General features: G+C 35.6%; 1 protein-coding gene across 8 annotated transcripts in view; it reads right to left on the bottom strand.

The window, feature by feature from the left end:
* The window catches only part of PIBF1 (progesterone immunomodulatory binding factor 1), a 207,355-nt gene that overhangs the window by 144,204 nt on the left and 37,267 nt on the right, over nt 1–25,884 (bottom strand). For all 8 annotated transcript variants that reach the window (XM_045054215.1, XM_045054221.1, XM_045054219.1 and 5 more), the window contains exons 6-10: nt 24,924–25,057; nt 18,597–18,705; nt 18,160–18,341; nt 16,864–16,989; nt 1,515–1,613 (exon numbers count right to left, since the gene is read on the bottom strand). In XM_045054215.1, coding sequence (XP_044910150.1) covers nt 1,515–1,613; nt 16,864–16,989; nt 18,160–18,341; nt 18,597–18,705; nt 24,924–25,057 — 650 coding nt within the window. The remainder of the gene's footprint in view (nt 1–1,514; nt 1,614–16,863; nt 16,990–18,159; nt 18,342–18,596; nt 18,706–24,923; nt 25,058–25,884) is intronic.

The raw sequence follows: 25,884 nt of genomic DNA, 5'->3' as shown, positions 1-25,884 counted from the left end.
TTATACATAATAAAAGATTTTAAGGTTATAACAGCACTCCAATAAAAACAGCTGACTTAGAAATTTATTTTAATATAAAATGTTCAGATTTAGATACACTTCCACATTACAGAAAAGATTTCTCTAATATTGTATTTACTAATGTATCATGTTTATAAAGTTGATTTGAATTCAGAAGTTTAATAATTTGAGTCATTCTACAAGATTTTGGTCATAGGTTAATTATATGAAGAGTTGCCTCAATTTTTAGTTTCATGTATTGCTAAAATCACAAATGAATCTGCAAGTCTTCATTTAACACAATTAAAAGCTCCATTCAGTTATTTTCTAAGTTTATCAGTATATGAAAGGTATATGTACTTGATGAACTATTCTACTAACTTTTCTGTCTGAAATTATTTTCAAAATAAAAAGTTTTTTTAAAAAGGTAACCATTCTATTTGCATGTAGTCAAACCACTGAAAGTCTAGGCTGTTCAATGAGGCAATGGTATTTACCTTAATACTCATCAGTGATTTTCCTATTAACTAGACTATTAAAAATAATATACTTTTCTATTGATAAATTAAAGACAAATCATTTTCTCTCTTCCTCTTCCTCCAACACACATAAACCAGAACATACAGATTTTTAAGAAATGAACTGGGGAGTATATAATGAACTTAATTTTGGAGTTAAGTTCAATAGTTTCTTTTGTTTTTTAATGTTTATTAATTTTCTTGCGAAACAGTGCAAGTAGGGGAGGGGCAGAGAGAGAGGGAGACACAGAATCCAAAGCAGACTCCAGGGCTCTGAGCTGCCAGCACAGAGCCTGATGCAGGGCTCAAACCCATGAACCATGAGATCATGGCCTAAGCTGAAATTAGATGCTTAACCAACTGAGCCATCCAGGCACCCCTCAGTAAGTTCTTTGAAAGTAAAACATCCAGCTACTTTATGACTAGCAATTCCAGTGTTAGAGAAAATTTATCTAAGACAAATAAAAACATGTGCCCAAAAGACTTTATAGAAAATTTCACAGCAACTTCATTCATGATAGCTCCAAAATGGAAACAACCTAAATGTCCATTGACAGGTGAGTGAATAAACAAACTGTGGTACATTTCTACCCAGCAACAGTAAGGAATGAACTACTGATACAACAACAAAATAGATGAAAATATAATGTGGCGTGAAAGAAGCTAGACACAAAAGATTACATCGTGTGCAATTCCATTTATTTTCAATCCAGGAAGAGTGAAACTAAGCTATGGTGACAGAAATGAGGAAGTGTTTGTCTCTTGAGCAGCAGTGGTTGAGATGGACAAAAGGGGTATAAGGAAACTGGACAGTGACTGAACTGTTCTATTATCTTGTTTTAGTATATGCCAGTTATATGCTACAAAAACAATGCATGTAAACTACAGTTCACTTGAAATAAATATACTTCTTTTAAAAATATTTTTTCTAAAATCAAAAGTAACAGGAACAAAAATCAAAGAGTTTTAACATTTCCAGACATGCAGGATGCTTACCTGTCTAAGAGCTGATCATGTTTTTCTAAAGCATTCTTTTCAGCCATCACTGCTCGTTCCTTTTCAGCTACAGCATTATCCCTTGCTTCTCGGAGATTTCTAAAATTTAAGTATACACTCAATTATTCCAAATACATAAGTATCTATTTCCTAAAGATTCATAAATGTACTTGCTTAGAGTGGACTGACAATCTTAAGGACCCACTTGAGGCTGGTGACCTAAGGTGGTTATTATATGAATTTACCTGGCTTGGTATTTCTGTAGCAACACACACTAGTACAGGTGCAAACATGGTCTACCTCTAAATGTCCCAGTATCTTTCTCCATAAATTATCTCTACGTGGGTTAAAGGTAGGCTAAACACTTTGTATATATAACTTGTTTGATCCTTACCATAATCTAATGAGGTAAGTATAATTACTCACACAGTACCCACAAGAAAACTGAGGTCTTGAGAAGTTAATAAATATTCTATAAAATATTTTAAATGAAAAAATATAACATAGAGATCACAAGTGTCAAAATGGGACCAAATGGGATATGAGCTAGCTGAAGCGATGACCCTTGGGATCTCACTTACAGAGGAATGGAAGAGAAGAGAACCGAGGGCTCATAGGTTAGGAAGAAGCAGAAGAGACAAAGGACATGTAGTCCTGATAAGATGACAAACAGATAAATGTAAGTAGTGTACAAAGAGGATAAAAGACTAGAGATTGCTGCTAAAGAATGGTGATTTGGAGGTGGAACAGTACTTCCCAGGATAGAATTTTAGTGGATACCAAGATCCAGGGTGTAACCACTGAAGTAGCTAAGTGAAGCTAAGTCGATATTCCTGTAGGGCTCAAGAAAGTATGAAGTCAGAGTGTTAGGTGAGGCACCCACTAATAGTACTGATGATAGCAGGAACTGAAATTGAACGACACATTTAATAACATCTAAGGGTAATGTCCAAAAAGCAGAAGGTAACAAGAGTGAATAATTAAGTTATGACACATTAGGTTATGTTTTTTTCTTAAAGTGGAAGTCTGGATCAAGAAAAATACCAACAGTAAGCTTTTTTCAGAGACCCACTTAATTTTTTAAAAATCCACTTCTCTAACATAGTTATAAATAAATATAGAGTATAACATAAATAATTTTGCTCATATAATTCCTACAAATCCCGTATGTTTATTTTCTAACCATTTTTATAGTGAAGTAAACTATAACTTCAAGAGCTTAAAGTACCTAGTTCTAAGTCACAGCCTATGTTAAAGCTCTAATTTGTGTCCAACCATGTCTACTGCAAACAAAGTGTTTTTTTTTTAATATAATTTATTGTCAAGTTGGCTAAAGCAAGTGTTTTTTTACATCATATTACCATATCTCCCATAAAGACCTGGATTGGGTATTAGAGTTTTGTGTTTATTATTCATGGAGAATATCAGTAGAAAGTCATGAAAATCCACATCGTTTAAATAAATCTATGTAATAACTATTGGACAGAAATGCTTACTTGCTGTGCCAGTATGAAATGTCATCTTTTACATTGTGATACTAACAACAAAGTTAAAATTTAAAACGTATCAACCAATAGAGACTCCTCAATCAAATGGTTTATGAACCAGAAATAAATAGTTCACAAAAAACTGGAGTACAGATAACTTATTAAGAAGAAAATAGCTTTTATATATTATTCTCTAAGTGGAAGTGCATTTTAAAATAGATATCACAAAATGTCATGTCATTATTTTCTGACATCATCCTGATTGCAATGATCTTCAAAAAATATTCTATCATCAAACTAACGGAAACATGAGATTTAATTTTATAGACAGAATTAAATTATTTAAGTATATTAAACAATGATGTATTTTTCATTCCTAGATGATCTATATATTTCAGTCCGTAAGTCATCACAAACTGGTTGCAATTTTCATTTCTCAAAGATAGCTTCATTGTTCTGTAAGTTATTTCAATAGCAAAATTCCAAGTAGATTGCCATTATAGTACTATTAATCATGAACAGTTAGTAGGTGGAGAAGCTTCAGTCCCTAACTATATTTCCTTTCTGCAATAATGGGCATTAGAAATAAAAGCAAGTCACAGAGAATGAAATAAAACCCAGAATAAGCTAACAAAAGGGCTTGTGAGCAGAGATATGATTAGAAGGTCCTAGTGCATTCACCATGCTACAATCTATATCATCCAGCTAACTATAGTTAGTGCTATATTAAAGCACAAACAAAATTCCAAGGCCACAAAGAAGAGTTGATTATTTTTAATTGGAGGAAGAGAGGTGAGTGTATGAAGGGAAGATATGTAAGTTGGACCTTGAAGGACAAAAAGGGCAATTTAAAAAAAGAAAACTAGGGGTGCCTGGTGGCTCTGTTTAGCATCTCATTTTGGCTCAGGTCATGATCGCGCGTTCGTGAATTCGAACCACACATGGGGCTTTCTGCTATCAGCACAGAGCCCGCTTCTGATCTTCTGCCTCCCTCTCTGCCCCTCGTCTACTCGCTCTCTCTCAAAAATAAATAAACATTAAGAAAAAAAAAAAACAAAAAGAAAACTAAAATGAGTCTGAAAAAATGCTAGAGGCTGAGGTTTCTACCAACAGGCTCTCTCCTAGATGTCTGCTGGTAAGATTTCTGTGTGAACCTAATCTCCTAACAGTTTCCATACCTTCCACATCTCCACTCATACACAACCTGCATACAAGAAGGCTCACAATTCCTTTTAACATAAATATAGAGATACAGTACTTAAGCCTTTAATATTATCAATTGACTTTTAAGGTGTCTGACATAAACCGAATATATTCCACTGACAATCATAGTAATAAGAAACATATAGATGCTTACCACGTGCTAGTAACTATTTTAGGCATTTTACGTACTGTGACTCATTTAATCTTCACAACAACCCCGCAAAGTGTAGGTTGTCTCATTATCTCCATTTTACAAAGGAGAAGACTGAAACACAGAGTAGTTATCTACCGTCACACAGCAAGGGAGCGACGGTGCCCAAATGTAAACCCGAGCTGTCTAGTTCTAGAGTGCGCGCTCCTTATCATGTCACGCTGCGTTTAGTAAGATTCCCTTTGTGTCACAGAAGTTGTCTCCTTGGGAAGTTCTGTCATTATAAGATTTATATGGTCATCTCGTAGCACAAATGTTAAATTAAAGATAAGCTTTGTAAAGACTGCGACTATATTACATAAAAACTTCTTACAGCCCATGCTCCTTCAAACTTAGACTGGTTTGATAAAACACCAGAAGGATTATATTCTGGCCACAGATAAAACCATAATTGCCATATAACTAATAAATTATCCATTTAAAAATGTTAAATGCATTAGAAATGTAACAGCATACAGTTTTGGAAGAGCAAGAATTCTAATGTTCTTCAAAGGACAAACTTGAAAAATTGATAGAGACTATGTGCAGCATGTATAAGTTAAAGAAGCTAAAGTTTTAGAAGTCCAAATGAATATATAATCAAATGTAATGAATAATAATAAAGAATGATGTTGGAAGTTGGCCAAATGGCCAGAATTAGAATGTTTTAAATACAAAATTAAAATATTTCATTCTTAAAAATGCGTTTAGAAAGCTAACATTTTTTTTTCATGTTTTTCACGGTTCTTTCATGTTACATCCTACGAAGTCCATCTCTCATATGGACATATCAGAGATACACATACTTATCTCTCCCATCCACCCTGTATTTATGCACAGGAGGCGGAGAGGAAAGATGGTAGAAAAGGGAAAAGAAATCCCATCATTCCTATGTAAAGCCAAAAGTGAGAGCCCTAGTAAAATAACTAGTGTCCAAACAATGTATTTTTCAACTTGAGGCATTTTTAAGAGTGAAAGAGGGTGCTATTAATAACTATCTCAGAGAAATAAGCATAAAGCAGGAATTACGGGGACAAAAACTGGAAGATATCATCATTTCAACTATGACCTTCAAACAAGAAATTTGAAGAGTTAAGTATTCATTACTTCACTAAATAAGAGAATTGTAATATTACAATAAAACAGATGTATTTCCTACGCAAACTAATGTTTCAAAACTTGATATATTAAAGTTTATCCAGAATTATCTTACAACCAAAACCTGAAACCTCAGTACAAAATGTAACAATGTATTTCTGTACATGGAACATACTTTCCTACTACTAGAAGATAAATTTCATGGTGCCAATATGACAAATCAAATTTATACTTGAAAAGTTTGGCAAGAAAACCTTCTCATTTTGCAAGAATGAGAAAAACGTTAGGAACCTTTGAAATTCTAACAGGAACAAATCAGAGTTTGGGAATGCCAAGGGCATGCTTGGCCTGAATAAACACCACTAATGTCTCAGAACTTGAAATTTACCAAGAATAAATAGTGAAAAAAACATGGATGTCAGAAGAGCTCCCTAGGCACAACTAAGCAACCCATTCTCCTGCCTCCATGTAAAAATATTTTTGGTTAATAAAAGTGAATACATTCTTTCCAGTTTGAACAAAAAGGGGACTGAAACAGGCTATTTACACGACAAGCTTATTTACAGGGAAAGTATCTGAATTAATCACTTCTGCCTCCAGATGAGACTTCCTGGACAACATATAAAACTGCTCATTTCCATATCTGAAGCCATTGTTTTTAAGATGGCATAAACAAGAAGGGTTGCAAGTGGATTATCTGCCGTTTATAATCAAATGACCAATAATTGTTCCTTTACTTAACATAGTTGTTGAAAAGTGATGACTAGGAAGGATATAACAAAAAAAAAGCAAAGTGGAAATTGTATGTAACATAATTTCTTGGGGGGAAGCTATGCATTTCCAGAGAAGAAATTTTTTGAGATTCCTTTTGACTGAACATACTATATTTTCCTATCGTTTCAATTTAGTTGGTGCTCAAGCAAATTTTTTGTTCATTTTATAGATGTGAAAACTTCATCCTAGAGTAGATAAATATCTGACTCAAATTATGGTTTAAAAGAAGTTATGAAAAATGTAAGCATAAAAATGCAAAAACTTATTTAAAATCCATTTATGTGTTAAGGTTTAAAAATTAGCTGATGGGTTGTCTGGGTGGCTCAGTCAGTGAAGCATCCAACTTTGGCTCAGGTCATGATCTCAAGGCTCGTGAGTTCGAGCCCCACATCAAGCTCTGTGCTGATAGCTCTGAGCCTGGGGTTTTCCTCAGATGCTGCCTCTCTCTCTGTCCCTCCCCTGCTCACGCGCTGTTTCTCTCTCTCAAAATAAATAAACATTAAAAAAAACTTAAAAAAAAAATAGTGTGAAAGAAATCAAAATATGTTATTAAGTCCTGAGTGCCCTGGAGAAAAACAAAGCAAAGAAGGGGCTGGTGGGCAGGAGGTGTGGAAGGATGAGGAATTCCACAATTTTCTACAGGGTGGTCAAGACAGACATCAGAAAGCAGGTAACATCTAAAGACATGGAGAAAGTAAGGAAACAAGGCTCTAGAATACCCAGGAGTGGAAGGTTAAGCAGTGGAAACTGTAAACACAAGGGACCTGAGGAGCCTGCCTATGGGTTAAGGGAACAGGAGCAGTGTGAGTAAACAAGGGACTAGAATAGAGTAGTAAGATGAGGACGGGATAACTGGGAACTGATCACACAGTATCCCAGGGCATGATAATCATTTAAACTTGTACTCATTTGGATGGGGAACCTTTTCAGTTGAACAATAATTCAATTTGATTTACAGTTTAACAGGAACTGCACTGAGAACAGACCTGTGAGGGCAAGGAAGGAAGCTGGGGGGCCACTTAAGAAAATCTTGCAGTAATTCTGACAAGAGATAATGGTAGCTTGGATCAAGATGGTGTCTGTGAGATGATAAGAGAATCATAAATTTTGAAGACACAACTAAAAGCATTTGCTGATGAATAGAAGACAGAATGTGAAGAAAGAGAAGAGGTTGATGACTTCAAAATTTTTGCTCTGAGCAAGAGGAAATGAGTTATCTGTAACTGATCTGGGGCAGACTAAAGGTAGAGCAGGGTTGGAGGGACAGAAGTGTGCTTTTGCACATATTAATATTTTTTTTGCACATATTAAATTTAAAATGCTTACCAGATAAACAAATAGAAATGCCATGAAGGCAGCTAGCTACAAAAGATGACAAGGAGATGAAGAGGAGCAGAAAAGAGAGTGAGTAGGTATAGCCAGTAAGAAAGGGGCAAAATCAAAGTGTAGTTATCTTGAAAGTCAAAGATATGCTTCCAAGAGTGAGGAGTGGTCAACTGTATTAAATATTGCTGACAGGTCAAGTAAGATAGGAACTGAGAACGTGACAACTAGATTTTCGGCAACATGAAGGTCTCCGGAGTTTTTGATAACAATGGCTTTGTTAGAGTGGCACAGGGAAGCAAAAGCTTGGTAATAGATTTTTTTTTTTTTTTAAAGTAGCCTTCACACCCAGCATGGAGCCCAATACGGGGCTTGAACTCACAACTTTGAGACCAAGACCTGAACTGAGATCAAGAGTCAGACACTTAAACGACTGAGCCACCCAGGTGCCCCCTTGGTAACAGAATTTTTTCTAAACGAGGGTAAAGAATGAATATATAAAACTGCAGGAATTTGGTTACAAAGGGCAACAAAGAAATGAGCCAGTGGCTACAGGAGGAAGTGGCAATTAAAAAATAAGTTTTTTTTTAAAGATGGGAGAAATATGGGGCGCCTGGGTGGCGCAGTCGGTTAAGCGTCCGACTTCAGCCAGGTCACGATCTCACGGTCCGTGGGTTTGAGCCCCGTGTCGGGCTCTGGGCTGATAGCTCAGAGCCTGGAGCCTGTTTCCGATTCTGTGTCTCCCTCTCTCTCTGTCCCTCCCCCGTTCATGCTCTGTCTCGCTCTGTCCCAAAAATAAATAAAAAACGTTGAAAAAAAAAATTAAAAATAAATAAATAAATAAATAAATAAATAAATAAATAAATAAATAAATAAATAAATAAATAAAGATGGGAGAAATAATGTTTGTTAGTAACAATAGTTGGGAATAGTTGGTAGAAAAGGAAAACCTTTTCCTTTCTTCAAAGGAGATAATTGTTGGAGCTGTGTCTTTGAGCAGGAGAACATGCTCTTGTTACAAGTGGAGGTTGGGCTTTAGGTAAGTAGTAAAGAGAGATAGATTCTGTAAAACAAATACTATTTTATGGAAAAATAAAGGCCTATTTACTAATTTTCAAAATTATAAATGCCTTTATGAAGTTCTAATGATTCACACTCAGCCCTGAAGTATAAAGTGGGGTTTGAAACTCTCTTAAAAAAACAAATTTCTTTCTCAAATAAATTACCGCCAAAATTACCATTTTGCTAAGAGATCTTTTATCAGTTTTTATAGCCTTGACCAGTAACATGGAAATCTGCATTGCACTGTAGAATCAGATGTATCTAGTTTTACCATTTAAATAGTCTGTAATCATAGGCAAATCACACTCACTGTGTCTGTTTCCTCATTTCCAAAACAGGGATACTAGTACCTACAACCTCATAAAATGTCCCATTTAATTCTCTCTACAATGTACATAGAGTGTTGAGTACAACGCTTGATATGTAATAGGCACCCCATAAATAGTAGCTAGTTAGTATGTTATCTAAATATGAAAGGCTACATTAAAAATTATGAAGATGGGGAGGCTCAGCTGGTTAAGTGTCTGACTTTAGCTCAGGTCATGATCTCATGGTTTGTGGACTCAAGCCATGGGTCAGGCTCTGTGCTGACAGCTCAGAGCCTGGAGCCTGCTTCAGATCCTGTGTCTCCTTGTCTCTCTGCCTCTCCCCTGCTCATGCTCATGCTTATGCTCTGTCTTTCAAAAATAAACAAACGTTAAAAAAATTTTTTAAAAAGTTATGAAGATATTCATTTAGAGAATAATAATTAGGGTTTATGCTTCTCAAGGTTTTTTTATTGTATAAAAAGAAGATGACAATATATACAAGGGTATCCTGCAGAAACAGAGAAGACTGCTGGAGGGGCTTCAGCAGTTTAATGCCCTTCTTGCACTTTAGGGCTGAGGAGAGTGACATCTGAGATGCAATAGAGAAAAATTTCTGGTACTAAATGTCATCTCACACAAATACTTTTAGGCTTGGTTAGAGCTGCTGTACCTGTGAAAAATCAGGAATGGTTATTCTCCTTTCTAAATCTTGTCTGAAACCTTGGGTTACTAGCTGTGCCTGACCACCCATCTCTCTGAGACCGGCAAAGTAGAAAAGATGAAGTCATGTCTGATGTCCACTTCCTGTCCGTCATCAGGTGGTGTCAATTCTTTCACCCAAATACTATTTAAAATCAGCTTGTATTCTCTCCTTCCATTTCTCAGCTTCACTTAAGCTTTGCAATACTCTGTTAACCCATCTCCCTGCCTCTGGGGCCTCTTCAATTATAATCCTCCCGACACCGTAACTAGTTACAAAAAATGAATATATCACATTACTCTTTTTCTATAAAATTTCCAAGAATTCCCTATTAACATCAGGGCTTTTAAAAACCTCACCCTATCCTGAATGTTACTACCTCCCTTGCTACCCTGTGAGCTATATATACACAATAGTTATATTTAAGTTCTTGCATAACCTGAACTCACCTTACTTCATCTCTGGAACACCCTGTACACCTTGAAATAATTAAATATTATTAATTAAGCAGTGAACACATATGGTAATCACTTATAGGCATAAAAAGATAGTTAATAATAAAATATAGCTAACAATAAAATTTCATTTGTAACTCTTTAAGAAGATCCTGAGTTATCTGTAAAGCCATATACTTCCAGAATAATCTAACTAAAAAGACACGCTGAATATTCTTAAGTTTTTCCATCTAAGAACTTAAAAAATTGCGGGGTGCCTGGGTGGCGCAGTCGGTTAAGCGTCCGACTTCAGCCAGGTCACGATCTCGCGGTCCGTGAGTTCGAGCCCCACGTCAGGCTCTAGGCTGATGGCTCGGAGCCTGGAGCCTGTTTCCGATTCTGTGTCTCCCTCTCTCTCTGCCCCTCCCCCGTTCATGTTCTGTCTCTCTGTCCCAAAAATAAATAAACGTTGAAAAAAAAATTAAAAAAAAAATTATTCAGACACCTGGTCAGACATGAACAAAAGAAGTTTGTTGAAGCACCAATTGAGGACATACACTTTTAAAATGATGAAGGGAGCCTGCATATACTGGTTCAGATTCATCTATTCTTTTTTAAAATTTTTTGTTAACATTTATTTTTGAGAGACAGAGAGAGAGAGAGAGAGAGAGAGCGCGCGCGCGCGCCACAGAATCTGAAGCAGGCTCTATCCCGGCTGTGAGCTGTCAGCACAGAGCTCGATGTGGGGCTTGAACCTACGAACTGCGAGATCATGACTTGAGCCCAAGTCAGATGCTTAACTGACTGAGCCACCAAGGGGCCCCTCGATTCATCTATTCTAATGCATTATATATACTCAACTAACCTTTGTAAATAAACTTAGATTGAAGATATTTAATATCACTCCAAGATTTGACACAAACTTCAAGTTTATGTCATTAAGTTTCTTCTTGAGTACTTTTGGAAGATGATAAATTCCGATCAAGATGGATTTTACTGATTTGGTGGGAAAATAAAATCACTAAAGCAATACTGTCACATTTAAAAGCATATTTTTGATCTCCCTTTCCGTACTGGTTTGACTTTTTCAAAAGCGTAATAAAATATTTGTAACAAACTCATTCTCTTTTTTACAGGATCACTATGAGAATAGTTCTTTCTGGGTTCACAATAATGAGACCACCTTAGGTCAAGGTAGTTTGACTTTTGGAAAAACTTAATCAGCTGAATTTATTTCCTTTTTGTTACCTCATAGTATTAATTAGGAACAAATAAGTTAGCATTTTATGTAGAAATTTAGACTGAAACAAAGGGCATGCAGACCTGCATGTCTGTATTATGTCATTTAAGGAAAATGGTTCAATGCTATGGAGATCAATACTTAAGATTTTTTTAATTTATTTTTTTTAATGTTTATTTTTGAGAGAGAGAGGGAGAGAGAGGAGGGAGAGAGAGAGGGAGAGAGAGGGAGAGGGAGGGAGGGAGGGAGGGAGAGAGAGAGAGAGAGAGAGAATATGAGTGGGGAGGGGCAGAGAGAGAGGGAAACAGAATCCGAAGCAGGCTCCAGGAGCCCGAGATGGGGCTTGAACTCACAGACCACGAGATCATGACCTGAGCTGAAGTCGAACGCTTAACCAACAGAGCCACCCAGGTGCCCCAATACTTAAGATTCATTACATACTTTATAGTAGTGCCTTTTAATGATAATAATTTCATAGTGTTATCAGTGACTTTTATACGATCTTCATTATAATACTGTCAACAAATCGATAAAAGAAAAAAACTTAAAATACTGCCTACAGATAAAAGGTATCAGAATAAGTACTACTTATACATAGCTTTATAATTTATAATGTACTTTTCATATACATTATCTCATTCAGACCTTACAGATCACTCTGTGAAGCAGTACTATTAGCTCATTTTATAAAAGAGTAAATTAAACTTCAGGGATATTAAGCAGATTTACTGGCAGAGCCAGAATTTAAGTTTAGTCTTTTGATCCAAATCTTTTCCATAATATACTCCCTGTTCAGGAATAAAGCTTTTCTTCCAAATGTATAAGAGGGTCTGTACATTTCAGTCACAAAATACCTACTAAGCAAGAAGTTATTTATAGAAGAATCTCACCACCAGAGTGAGTTTCACTATTTCCCACAGCGGCAAACTAGATTCTAAAGCAACAGAAGAAGACAAGAAGCCTAACTCCCAGACTGAGCAAAGCATATATACATGCACATTATAATCCCAACTACAGTACTTTTGATGTATCCAAATACCCAAGTTCTTTCTTTGCTTATTTCTGCCTTTTCTTAAGTCTTTGTCTCTTGTGCTCTCTTCCCCTTCACTTCACAAACTACTGGTATGACTGCAGGGATAGATGCCAAGATCAGCTGGCATGTGTTCCATCTTTCTCTTACACATCTAAGAGGAGAAAATAAAAGGCACTCTCTTAATATCCCCCAATGTATAGAAAACAAACCAAGGCCATAAAATGTTTCTTTAATCTTATTTAATTTTCTTCTAAAAATGTTTATGGGGGGAGAGGTAAAAAGACTAGGTACAAACATGCAAGTGTAAGTACTTCGTCTGTTTTAACTCCTATTATGAGATTTCGAAGGAAATAATTTATAATTTATTTTTACTTTATGAAGACTAGTGAGACATAAGCTCTAAGTACAGTTAAATCCTGCCGTAATGAAGAAACTGATTCAAAAAGATTCAGCCATATAAAATACAGAGTTGGATTACTGTGAGGTTAAAAAAATGACAAAGGTGAGCCCTACAGCTAGGGGTCCTTGTGCAATTCAAATCCATTTGGATCTGGGCTGCAGTCTGGCGCCACCTGGTGGCAAATGCCCACTCTGGTTTCAATATCCATGGGGTCATTCTGGGTACAGTGGCTGCCAGGGCTTCCAGGGCAGAGGCCGGGATCCCAGGAATTTCCTGGTTAGGTGGTATCCATTTTGATGTGGATATGGAGGCTGAACAATATTGGGGAAAAGGAAACCTGCCTTTTGTTTCCATGCTTCTACAAATAGTTCTGTCAGCTATTTCCCAACCTACCTGTATCAAGCAAGCATCCTAGAGAATAAGGGCTAACTTGTCTAAATCTGTTGCCATGCATTTTAAAGGATTTTTAAAAAGAACAAAAACTGAAAAATCAGGAAATTCTCAAAATGATTGTAATACCAAAGTTTATGTGCTATGTGGGTTATCTGGAAATAATTATGCATGTTATCAAAGAAACAATCCCATATATTTTAAGGTTAGTAAGTCAGTCAATAAAAGCCTATAAAATCTGTAACAGAATTGAGTCACAGGACTAAAAGACTTATGTGTAAAACAGAAATAATATCACCTATGCCACAGGTCTATCTCATGCTCAGACCCTTCTCTTGAGATTCAGAACCTTATACAGTCAATTTTTCTGTTTATATTACACAAAAACTTTAAATAAAATAAAACTAAATTTACCTTGTTTTCCTATTAAAGCCTTATTTTTTCCCCTAATATTTTATTTATTTAAAAAAAAATTTTTTTTTCAACGTTTATTTATTTTTGGGACAGAGAGAGACAGAGCATGAACGGGGGAGGGGCAGAGAGAGAGGGAGACACAGAATCGGAAACAGGCTCCAGGCTCCGAGCCATCAGCCCAGAGCCTGACGTGGGGCTCGAACTCACGGACCGCGAGATCGTGACCTGGCTGAAGTCGGACGCTTAACCGACTGCGCCACCCAGGCGCCCCTCCCCTAATATTTTAAAAATTGCATCACATTAGCTACCCAATCCAGAAAATTGATGACATACTTAACATCTTCTCACTCCCTAGTCCAATCTAGTCACTGAATCCTGTTGGTTCTGCCTCCCAGAAATGTTTTCAATCTGGCCCATTACTCTCCATCTCTATTGCTATAATCCTGTTCTATCATTTCTCATTCTGGTAGCAGAACCAACCTCAAAAAGTGGCCTTTATGTCTGTGCTCATATACTTTACTTCTCCTCTCTCTCCACATTGCAGAGAAATCTCTTTTTTATATAAAATTGGATCATATAATGCATATTCTTAAAATCTTTCCATTGTTCCCCACTGGTCTTACTTAGGCAATGATCCAAATACATGATCTGGACCTCTGTTTCCCTCTTCTGTTTCATCTCTTAGAGCTCAGTCTACACTCAAGTCATATGGAATTATTTTCAGTTTGTTCAAAAAGCTTCATACTGTCTAATCTCCAGGTTTCATACATGCTGAACATTCATTGCCCAATTCCTTTCCCTTCCCTAACCCGCATCTTACACTTAGTCATCATGCAGGTATCAGCATGGGTATTTCTTCTGCCGTGACGTCTTCCCTGATTCTATATAGTCTCATCCTGTGTTGTCATTTTCTCCATTATCATCATACTTATAATCATTGTTTCTCTACTGTCTTTATGTCTATTAGAAAACCAACTTCATGAAGACAGAGGTCCCTGATGTATCTATGGCATATGGTGGATCTCAACAAATGTTTGCTAAATAAGTGAATACAGTGCTGGGAGAGCTCAAATGTAAACTTTTCTAACATCAACCTTGGTATATAGTAGGCTTATATCTCTTCTTTTGGTCTGCATTTTGAACCCTACCAGCAAGTGACCACAAGGTAGAGGAAACTTTTTACCCAATACAGGGCTGGGACTAACCAAAATTTTGAAAAAGATGGAAGAATTTGTTTTGACATTCTTTAATCTCTCTGTATGCATCTCTCTCTAATCTCCCAATGTCCTTGTTGTCCTAAGCATGAATTCATAAAAATGGCATACTTTAGTTATGACCATGAACAGCTAAATGCAACAGCATATGGATCTTAAAAAAAGGTTACATGAAGAATCACATATAGCCACAAAAGAATACATACAGCAAGATCCCTTTATGTGACACTAATATAATATGAAAACTAAACTATATTTCTCAGACATACATATTTACTGGTAATTTAGATAATAAAAGTACAAGAAAAAGCAAGAAAGTTATTAGTATAAAAATCAGAATAGTAGTTATCTTTATGGAAGGAAGGAGTTAAGCAGAAAGGGTCTCAAAGACATTTTTGTGGTGCTGACACTGACTCTTGATTTGGATGGTGGTTAAACAGGTATTTAATTTGTAATTACTTACTAAATGTACATTTAAAAAATATAGTTTATATCCTCTTTGACTGACTGAATAAACACACAAATACATCAAAAGATACTCCATGCTCATGGATTAAAATGATTGGGAAAGTGTCCACACTACCCAAAAACAAGCTATAGATTCAACGCAATCCCTATAAAAATTCTAATGGCATTTTTCACTAAACTAGAACAAAAATCCTAAAATTTGTATAGAACCACAAAAATCCCCCAATAGCCACAGCAATCTTGACAAAGAAGAACAAGGTTGAAGGCATCATGTTCCCTGATTTCAAATTATATTACAAAATGAACATAATCAAAATAGTATGGCACTGGCATAAAAACAGACACATAGATAAATGGAACAGAATGGAAAGCCCAGAAATAAAGGAGCCTTTTCAGTAAATGGTGTTGGGAAAACTGGAAAACCATTTTTTGCTTTTGTTGTCAGATTCAAAAAATCATTGTCAAGATTGGTGTTGAGGAGCTTACTGCCCATGTTTTCTTCTAGGAGGTTTATGGTTTCAGGTCTCACATTCAAGTCTTTAATCTATTTTGAACGAATTTTTATGTGTGGTGTAAGATAGTGGTCCAGTTTCATTTTTTTGCAAGAGGTTGTCCAATTATTTAACTGCTCGAAAGGATTTCAACATTATCATAAAAATCTCTCTCAATCTGTTTTATTAAAATAACAATTTAACAGCAATTTAAAAAGTTATCTTTGCTGGTTTTCTACCCAAAGGCTAATTCTGCACATGTAGTTCTTACAGATTTTCCCTAGTAGAGGCCAACTACATTAACAGAGTAGGTAAAATTCCAGCTTTTTTTGCCTGGAATTGAGGGGAGGAACCCTCAAAGTTTTTGCTACTATACTCCTAGTAGAACAACATGTTACAGTGATAATTATAGAATTAAGTCTGATTTAAAGTCTTGCTTGTTGGCAAACTTCAAAACATCATACACTCAAATCAGTGCTGATAAACTAGTATGAGACAAGTCAATTTCAAAACAATTTTCCCACTAAAATATAAACTTTCAAAAGCCATATGAAGTATAATCATAGTATAATATAGTATAGTATAGGGATAGTATAATGAAGTATAATGATGGTGAAAAAAAACACAAAAAACTACTGTTGAAATAAGTAGCATTTATTTCACCCTAATACTGCCAATCACTGACTAAGGGAACCGTATATATACTAACCTAAAAGTGATTAAAATGAATAAAAATTATTCATCTTCAAGATTATTTAATATATCTGTCAGGGCCAGCAGATAATGAGGCATATGTAATATTTCATATTATTATTCCAGTTTTAAAAAATTTCTTGCAGAAATCATTGGCATGTTATGGGAAGAACTACTGGCATCTCTTATTCCCTTTTCATCTCTGTCCTCAATATGAACCCTTAAAGGCAAAAAGACAAGTTCCCAAGATAATGAAGAGATAATGGGAATACCTGAGTAAAGAGGCTTAACTTAAGGTCCGATAAACCCTCTTCTGAGGTAGTTACCAAAGACCTTAGAACTTTAATGTTCCATTTTATTTAGATTTGATGTCATAGAAATAGTTTAATAAGCTTCAAAGAGAAATAATTTCCTACTTCTTTTATACCTGTTTTCCCGTTCATACATTTCCCGAGAGGCACTTCGAAGTTGATCAATTTCTTGATTAGTTTTCAATCTGATTTGTTCCAGTTCATCATGTAGTTTATTTTCATATTCTGTTTTATAATGGTCTCTGCAAGGAGTCAAAGATAATATCCATGAATTTTGTTTCTGTAAAAGAAACGTACTTTTACGCTTCGTGTTAGATTTATTACCTTATGTCAAGTAAGTTCTATATACAATGTTATTTGAAAAACATAGTTGTTAGATATATTGCCTCAAAGGCTTAATTACTATATAAAATGTGCTCATCCTTAAAAATATCATATTAATAGTTTTTAATGCATATGGCTAAAGACCTGAAAACTGATGTATATGGAATGCCCTTGATTTAAAAATAATCTGGTGTTGTACATGTTGAGAGACAAAATTAAAAACAAAACAAAAATGACTCTAATTGACTGTAAAACCTTTCCTTCTAAAGCACAACAACCACAACCACTGTGATTTCTGAGCAAAGTCAAAGCATTACCTAGGCCATTAGCAGGAGCACAAACACATGAAAAATTCCACAGACTAAGGAAAAAGTTATGAATGTGTGAAGTTTTAAAGGATTAAATTTTAAATTTGTTTTAGTTTTGGATGTGCTGATAAAAATAAGTATCTCAAGGATCATAAGGACTATAACTATATATATATATATATATATATATATATATATATATATATACACACACACACATACACACACACATACATACATGTATATGTACTATATATATACTATAACTCTAATAGCTTATACATCTAGTTGAAGAGAGAAGACAGGATCAAAATGCAGGAGTCTGATTCCAGAGCGTGTATGTGATGCCGTCCCTTCATTCTTCTTAGGTTTCACATAGTCAGGAGAAGGTCAGCTTAGGCTCTGCACAATTAGACTGTTTTCAAAAGATCCTTTCACAAAGATACTTACATCTTTTCTTTCAAAAAACACTTACATAGAGATCTTAGTTGTAGACAAAAAGGTTATGTCATAACAACAACAAAAAAAGAATTATAGCATATATACACCGACCCAAAAGAAGTAGTCTTTTCACTATTGGGAAAAAAATAAAACTATGTCTTAAGAAAAAGTCAACTAGAATAAGAATATATTAAAAGGAAACAAAATGAACTGTTATTTTAATATAGTCCAATATAATTAAAAAAAAAAAATCACTATTCTTCCCCAAAGCTAAGAGTTCCCTCAGAGAAAATGGTGCTAATTTGTATCTATTTATGTGAAAAATAATGTAAATCTTGCCTGGATGTTACATATTTTTCATACATCTCTTCTCTAGCCTTTTTGGTTTCTTCAAGTTGAGACTGAAGTCTTTCAAGGCGATCCTCTTCATGGGCACAGCGAACACTAAGCTCCATGTTTTGGCGACTGAGATACTCTTTATCCTTTTGCAGTAAAGTAACAGTTTGTTGTAAGGTGGTTACCTACATATGTGCAGAGACAGACAGTGTCCAGAGCAACTTCGTCTTACTTTTCAGGGTTTACTGTAATATTTTCTTTCACTTATGCTTTCACATAAAAAGCTAATTTTTACTTTGCAATTTCCCATTCAAACAGAGCTACTGAAGTCTCTTTTTCTGTTAACTACATCAAAAAGGAAAAAGTCCCTCCCACAATTCTGCCCTGGGCTGTGCCCACAATCACCGTATGATAAAATACACATGACTCTATGAGCTTACCTCTTTTGATAATTCATTTCTTTCTTTAGCTTGAGTTATGTGAGAGGCTTCAAGTATTTCATGTTTTCTCCTTAACTCAATTATTTCCTGTTCAAGGGCATCGCGCTCACTATAAAATTCAAATACACTTATTTATTTTTACTAAAATAAAATTCAAATACATAGGTACATTTTATATCCAATTTTATAATCAACATTTAAAATGGGCTGGGGGCACTGGGTGGTGGCTCAGTTGTTAAGCATCTGACTTGGGCTCATGTCATGATCTCACATCATGATTCCTGAGTCGAACCCCTCATCGGGTGTGCTTGTGCCCTGCTTCGGGTGAACACAAGCTCTACTTTGGGTGAGCACGAGCCCCACTTCAGGTAAGCCCTGCTTCTCTCTCTCTCTCTCTCTGTCTCTCTCTGCCCCTCCCTCACTTGTGCGTGCTCTCTCTCTCTCAAAAAAAAAAAAAGAAAAAGAAAAAAAAAAACAACAACCAAAAAAACCCCAAAACCCAAAAACAACAACAAAAAACCAACAAAAAAAGGGACTGATTTATGTTTCAGGAAACCAAAGAGAAATACCAGCAGTGGGGCTTTAGTGTCATTTTGTGAACAATAAAGTGTCTGCTTTTCAAAGCAAGGTTTTAAGACTGTTCATATATATAAATGTAAATTTGTTATCTTTAAAAAATAAATACGTAAACTACACTACCCAGTAAAATACATAAGAATACCCTCTAAGGTACACCGTGGTATCTTTTCACCAATCATCATTAATCTTATCTTGAAGCCAAACTTTTAAATAATTTATATGTGGCTCTAGGCTTTCAGTTCAGTTAGCATCAAAAAGCCCCTAATTCATCACTCAGATTGCATAGCAGATACAAAAGGAGGGATTCTTGTGACTATTTCATTCACAAATTGTTTAAGATTGCCCAGAGATTCTAATTTCCATTTGTAGACAAGCTCTTGACCCCAAACAGTGAAACCAAGAATTAGAACAAACCTACAACAGGCATCTTAAAAAGTAAGCAGAAATAAAGACTTCCTAACTCAATTTATCTTCTCTAGTCAGAATCAGTTCCTTTGTACTTCACAGATTTGATCTACCCACCTGGTATTTCCATGCAGATGGATGTTAAGAATTGTTTTTTGTTTTTCATTAGATTTTCAAAACTGGTTTAGAAAGATACTGTTCTTTTGGTTAACAAAGTCATGTTTATTGAAGAAAAGTGAGCAAAGCACAAGTTATAAAATAACAATCATCCATAAACTCACTAAAGATGACTGATAGTATCAATATTTTGGTATACGTTAAGTGTTTTGTGCGTTTACAGCAAATGTTTGTATTCTCACATGGTAATGATCATGCTTCCTTTGCTATGATTTTTCAGTGTAAAAAATGAGTACAAAACACGATATAGCAAAACATCCATGACCTCACTATCCACAGTTGAAAATAGTTAACATTGGTCTCCATTTGCATTAAAGTTTTATTTTGCTTTTTAAAAAGATAAGACACTATCGTAAACTTAAAGTCCTACATATTCCTCACTGTTCCTTTATCATCCCCTAGACACAACGATAAATTTAGTGTCTCCATCTTGTTGTTTTAATACTTTTACTCAGGGTGCTTGGGTGGCTCAGTCTATTAAGCATTGGGCTCTTGATTTCAGCTCAGGTCACGATCTCAAGGGTTTGTGAGTTTGAGTCCTGTGTTGGGCTCCACAGTGCCCTGTGTTGGGCTCTGACACTGCAGAGCTTGCTTGGGATTCTCTCTCCTCCTCTCTCTGTCCCTCCCCTGCTTGCTCTCTTTCAAAATAAATAAATAAACTTAAAAAACAAAAAAACAAAAAACTCTTACTCACCAAATGTTAACATTTTGTCATATTTACTTTGTAATATTTACTGAGTATTACTTTGTCATATTTATTCTCTCCCTATTGTTCATATATGTGAATGAATATAGATACATGCATATACACATATACATCACTATACACGCAGACACGCAGACACGTGTGCAATTTTTCCCCTTAACTATTTAAGAGGTATATGCAGACATTAAATCCCTTTATCCCTGAATAATTTGGTGTGGATTTTCTAAGATTAAAAAAATTCTTTGATATAATCCCAGTATAATTAGCCCCAATACAATATCTAATATATAATCCATTTTCCAATTTTGTCAATTGTCCCAATTGGCATTTTCCCTGTATAGGATCCAATGGATTATCATACATTGCATTTGGATGTCATGTAGTTATCTTTGGTATCCTTTAACCCTGAGCAGTTCCTTAGTCAACGTTATAAAAGACAGAGAAAGTCTATTTGGCCAGTTGTTTTATGTCACTCAATTTTCATTTGTCTGATGTTTCCCTGTAATTAGATTCAGGTTAAGCATTTAGGGCCGAAACACTACACTTGTGATAATGTGTCCTCAGTATGTCACATAGAGTACATAAAGCCTTAGTACACAGAGAGGCACATAAAGAGTACATAAAGCCTTAGTACACAATGCAGCCATGATGTCATTATGTCCTATGACTGGTGAAAATAACCTTAGTCACCTGTTTAAAGTGGTATCTGCCAAAGTACTCAAATATAAAAGTACTTTTTTGCCCTCTGCGATTAGTAAGTAATCCGTAGGAAACATACTTTGAGAATATATATTTTGCTCCTGAATATACTTTTACCCAATGGTTTTAGCTTCCACTGATGATTCTGAATCAAATAGTATTATGAGGTTACAAAACGGTAATTATAATATGCATATATATTTATTGGTTGGCATTCCACTGTAAAAACTCTTATTTATTATTAGCATGCACTCAGGATTCTTATTCTAATCAACAAATTATAATTCATTACTGTTAATATTCATTTTGATACTCAAGTTGTACCATATTTGGCCAGTTGAAGCCCCTTCAATTAGCTACTATGGTACTGAATTGGAATTAGAGGTATTGGTATGATTTTATCTGTACAGTGTTAAGCCATTCTCCCAACTCCCTCTCTAATCACCTCTTTACTGAAAGGGCTTAGAAACAATGACCAATGTATCAATGACCAGCACCCAAATCTTAATTTCTAAATAGTATTTCTCACTAAAAGGAACCAGGACTCATAGAGGAAGGTCTGAGGCAATGAAATTAGAAAATAAACCTGAGAAAATTATGTTATGCCAGAAAGTAAGAAATTGCTTTAAAAAAAAAAGGTGGACACATCTTTTTAAAATAAAAAAATTTAGGGCGCCTGGGTGGCTCAATCAGTTAGACATCAGACTCTTGGTTTGGGCTCGGATCACGATCTCATAGTTTGTGAGTTTGAGCACCACATTGGGCTCTGCACTGACAGCGTGGAGTCTGCTTGGGACTCTCTCTCTCTCTCCCCCCTCCCCCCCCAAATAAATAAACTTAAAAAAAATTTTTTAACTTAACAATTAAAAAAAAAAGATGGATACACTTTTTAAAATATAGTATTCTGTTTGACTTGTCCCTACAGATACACCCAGATCTAGTTTAATGATTTTAACTGCTACATTGAATTACATTATAGAAATAAATCATAACTGATTTCCCATTCTGCTACTGAAAAGCATCTGAATTCTTTTATTTTTTTTTTATTTTTTTTTTTTAATTTTTTTTTTCAACGTTTATTTATTTTTGGGACAGAGAGAGACAGAGCATGAACGGGGGAGGGACAGAGAGAGAGGGAGACACAGAATCGGAAACAGGCTCCAGGCTCTGAGCCATCAGCCCAGAGCCTGACGCGGGGCTCGAACTCCTGGACCGCGAGATCGTGACCTGGCTGAAGTCGGACGCTTAACCGACTGCGCCACCCAGGCGCCCCGCATCTGAATTCTTTTAATCTAATTATAATTAACATCCACATGCCGGTTTCCTTTTGCACATGTGTAAGAATTTATCAGGGACACAAGAGTGATTCCCCCCCCACCCCGTTTTTCTTATATTTTTGTAATCAGAACATTTATTTAATCTCTTCACCCTATTGAACGAACGAACTGAAGAGTTCACAGTTTGAGCCCCTCTTGCTTGTTTGTTTTTCGGTTCCATTTCTAGCACATAAAGATGTTTATCATATTTTTGATGAGGGCTACGTTTTTCCTTCCTAGGTTTTTATTACAGAAAGTAAAACAGATATATAAATAGATATGCTATAATGAACTCCATTGCTCTCATCACCTGGCTTCAACAATTACCAATAATTACCATGACTCATCTTTGTTCATTTATCCTTCAAATTCATGGCCACTCTGATTATTCTGATGACTTGGCTTTTTAGTTTTCTCTTTTCATGTTTTATCTATTACTGCTACAGTTTTATAGTGGCAGAGAGTACATCAAAACACCAAATCAAAGTATTATCTTACCATCACAATCTACTTACTTTTGAAATGATTCTTTCAAAATCCAGCTTTATTCAAGAGCCACTGATTTCAAGCTCCAATAATTACCATATTTTAACATTTATCCATACATAATAATACACGCAGCATGTCAGTCATGCTGGAAGTAGGAATACCAATCTGATCTTTGAAATTTATTTATGTTGCTATGTAATTTTTAAAGTGTCCATTTGTTTAATAAATATTAAGTGACTACTATATTTCAAGAATCATTTTGGGTGCAGGTACAGACAGCAGTGAACAATTAGAATAATGTCTTGATCTATAAATATTTGCATAAATATTCCTTTACTTGATCTTGCTTTTATGGTACAGTTACTAGTATCAACACCATCTCATGGATGACAAAACTTTGGTTTAGAATGATAACAGATGTACCTAGGGACATACAGCTAAGTAGTGGCACATTAATGTACAAACAACAGAAAAGTATATTCCAGTAAAAGGAAAATTCTCTGCTATAGCTACTTAGTAGCACTGGCAAATATTCTCAAGAAAAGTTTTATCTTTTGAAGGTATATATGTCCTTTGTCAGAAAGGAACAGTTAAAAAAACTTCAGATAAAACTGAAGTATTTAAATTGGTTCCATAAACAAAAATAATCATCAAGTGAGATTTCAAAAATATTTACACACATGGGACTTCACTGGGTCTCTATCTTCTAAGACATTACATTTTAAAAGACAGCAGCAACTTCCAAATAAAATAAAAGTGGATATAAAAATACAATCTAAATCCAACAAACTGCCAAAACCACATACTTTTTGTGCAATGCAGAATAAGGTATACGTCAAGACAATGAAAAGACAAGCCATAGAATGAGAGAAAATATTTGCTAAAGGCATACCTGATGAGTACTGTTATCCAAAATATACAAAGAACTCTTAGAACTCAACAGTGAGAAAACAAACAACCCAATTAGAAAATGGGCCAAAACTTAATAGACACCTTATCAAAGAAGATACAGATTGCAAATAAGCACATGAAACGATGTTCCACAACAAATGTCATCAGAAAAACGCAAAATAAAACAACAGTGAGATACCCCTAAATACCTATTAGAATGGTCAAAATCCAGAATGCCAACTACTGGCAAAGACATAGAACAACAGGAACTCTCATTCACCTCTGGTGGAACGCAAAATGGTAGAGCTACTTTGGGACAAAAAGTTTAGTGGTTTCTTACAAAACTAAAAATACTTTTTTTTTTTAATGTTTATTTTTGAAAGAGAGGGAGAGGGAGACAGAGTACAGGTGGGGGAGGGACAGAGAGGGAGACACAGAATCTGAAGCAGGCTCCAGGCTCTGAGCTGTCAGCACAGAGCCTGACCCATGGCTTGAGTCCACGAACCATGAGATCATGACCTGAGCTGAAGTCGGACACTCAACCGACTGAGCCACCCAGGTGCCCCGAAACTAAAAATACACTTACCATACAATTGTGCTACTTGGTATTTACCCAAAGGAGTTGAAAACTTATGTCCATACAAAAACCTGATGTGGATGTTTACAGCAGACTTAGATATAACTGACAAAACTTGAATCTAACCAAGATGTCCTTTAGTAGGTGAATGGATGTATAAACTGTGGTACATCCAGACAATGAAATATCACTCACCAAAAAGAAATGAGCTATCAAGCCATGAAAAGACCTAGAGGAAACTTAAATGTATATCACTGAGTGAAAGAAGTCAGTCTTAAAAGGCCCCATATTGTATGATTCCAACTATGACATTCTGGAAAATTCAAAACTAGGGACCCAGAAAAAGAGTAAGGTACAAAGTGGAATTAACAATGTTGATGATAACAATTCAGGTGACTTTGATGCATGCATACACATACACACACACACACACACACACACACACACACACACACACAAGAACTACTGTAGCCATCTTAACTACTTACTTTTTGACTTTACCATAGTTTTCTTGACGGTAGTCCCCTTGCTGAATTAACTGTTTTGTGTCAGCTAATTCTAAGGCCAAACGTTGACATCTAATTTGAAGTTCAGAATAATTTCTTCGATCTTCCTCATAAGTCTGTAAATCAAAACAATAATAACACATTTCAAGCTAAACATAGTTGACCAAATTCTTTTTTTTTAATATGAAATTTATTGTCAAATTGGTTTCCATACAACACCCACTGCTCATCCCAACAGATGCCCTCCTCAATACTCATGACCCATCCTCCCCTCCCTCCCACCCCCCATCAACCCTCAGTTTGTTCTCAGTTTTTAACAGTCTCTTATGTTTTGGCTCCCTCCCTCTCTAACCTCTTTTTTAAAATTTTTCTTCCCCTCCCCCATGGTCTTCTGTTAAGTTTCTCAGGATCCACATAAGAGTGAAAACATACGGTATCTGTCTTTCTCTGTATGACTTATTTCACTTAGCATAACTCTCCCCATCCACGTTGCTACAAAAGGCCATATTTCATTCTTTCTCACTGGCATATAGTATTACATTGGGGTACAGGTGCCCCTATGCATCAGCACTCCTGTATCCCTTGGGTAAATTCCTAGCAGTGTTATTGCTGGGTCATAAGGTAGATCTATTTTTAATTTTTTGAGGAACCTCCACACTGTTTTCCAGAGCGGTTGCACCAGTTTGCATTCCCACCAACAGTGCAAGAGGGTTCCTGTTTCTCCACATGCTTGCCAGCATCTATAGTCTCCTGATGTGTTCATTTTAGCCACTCTGACTGGCGTGAGGTGATATCTGAGTGTGGTTTTGATTTGTATTTCCCTGATGAGGAGCGACACTGAGCATCTTCTCATGTGCCTTTTGGCTTTCCAGATGTCTTCTTTAGAGAAGTGTCTATTCATGTTTTCTGCCCATTTCTTCACTGGATTATTTGTTTTTTGGGT

Source organism: Felis catus, chromosome A1 (genome assembly GCF_018350175.1).
Source record: "Felis catus isolate Fca126 chromosome A1, F.catus_Fca126_mat1.0, whole genome shotgun sequence".
NCBI classification, from domain to species: Eukaryota; Metazoa; Chordata; class Mammalia; order Carnivora; family Felidae; genus Felis; species Felis catus.
This window is presented reverse-complemented; position numbering and strand designations above follow the sequence as displayed.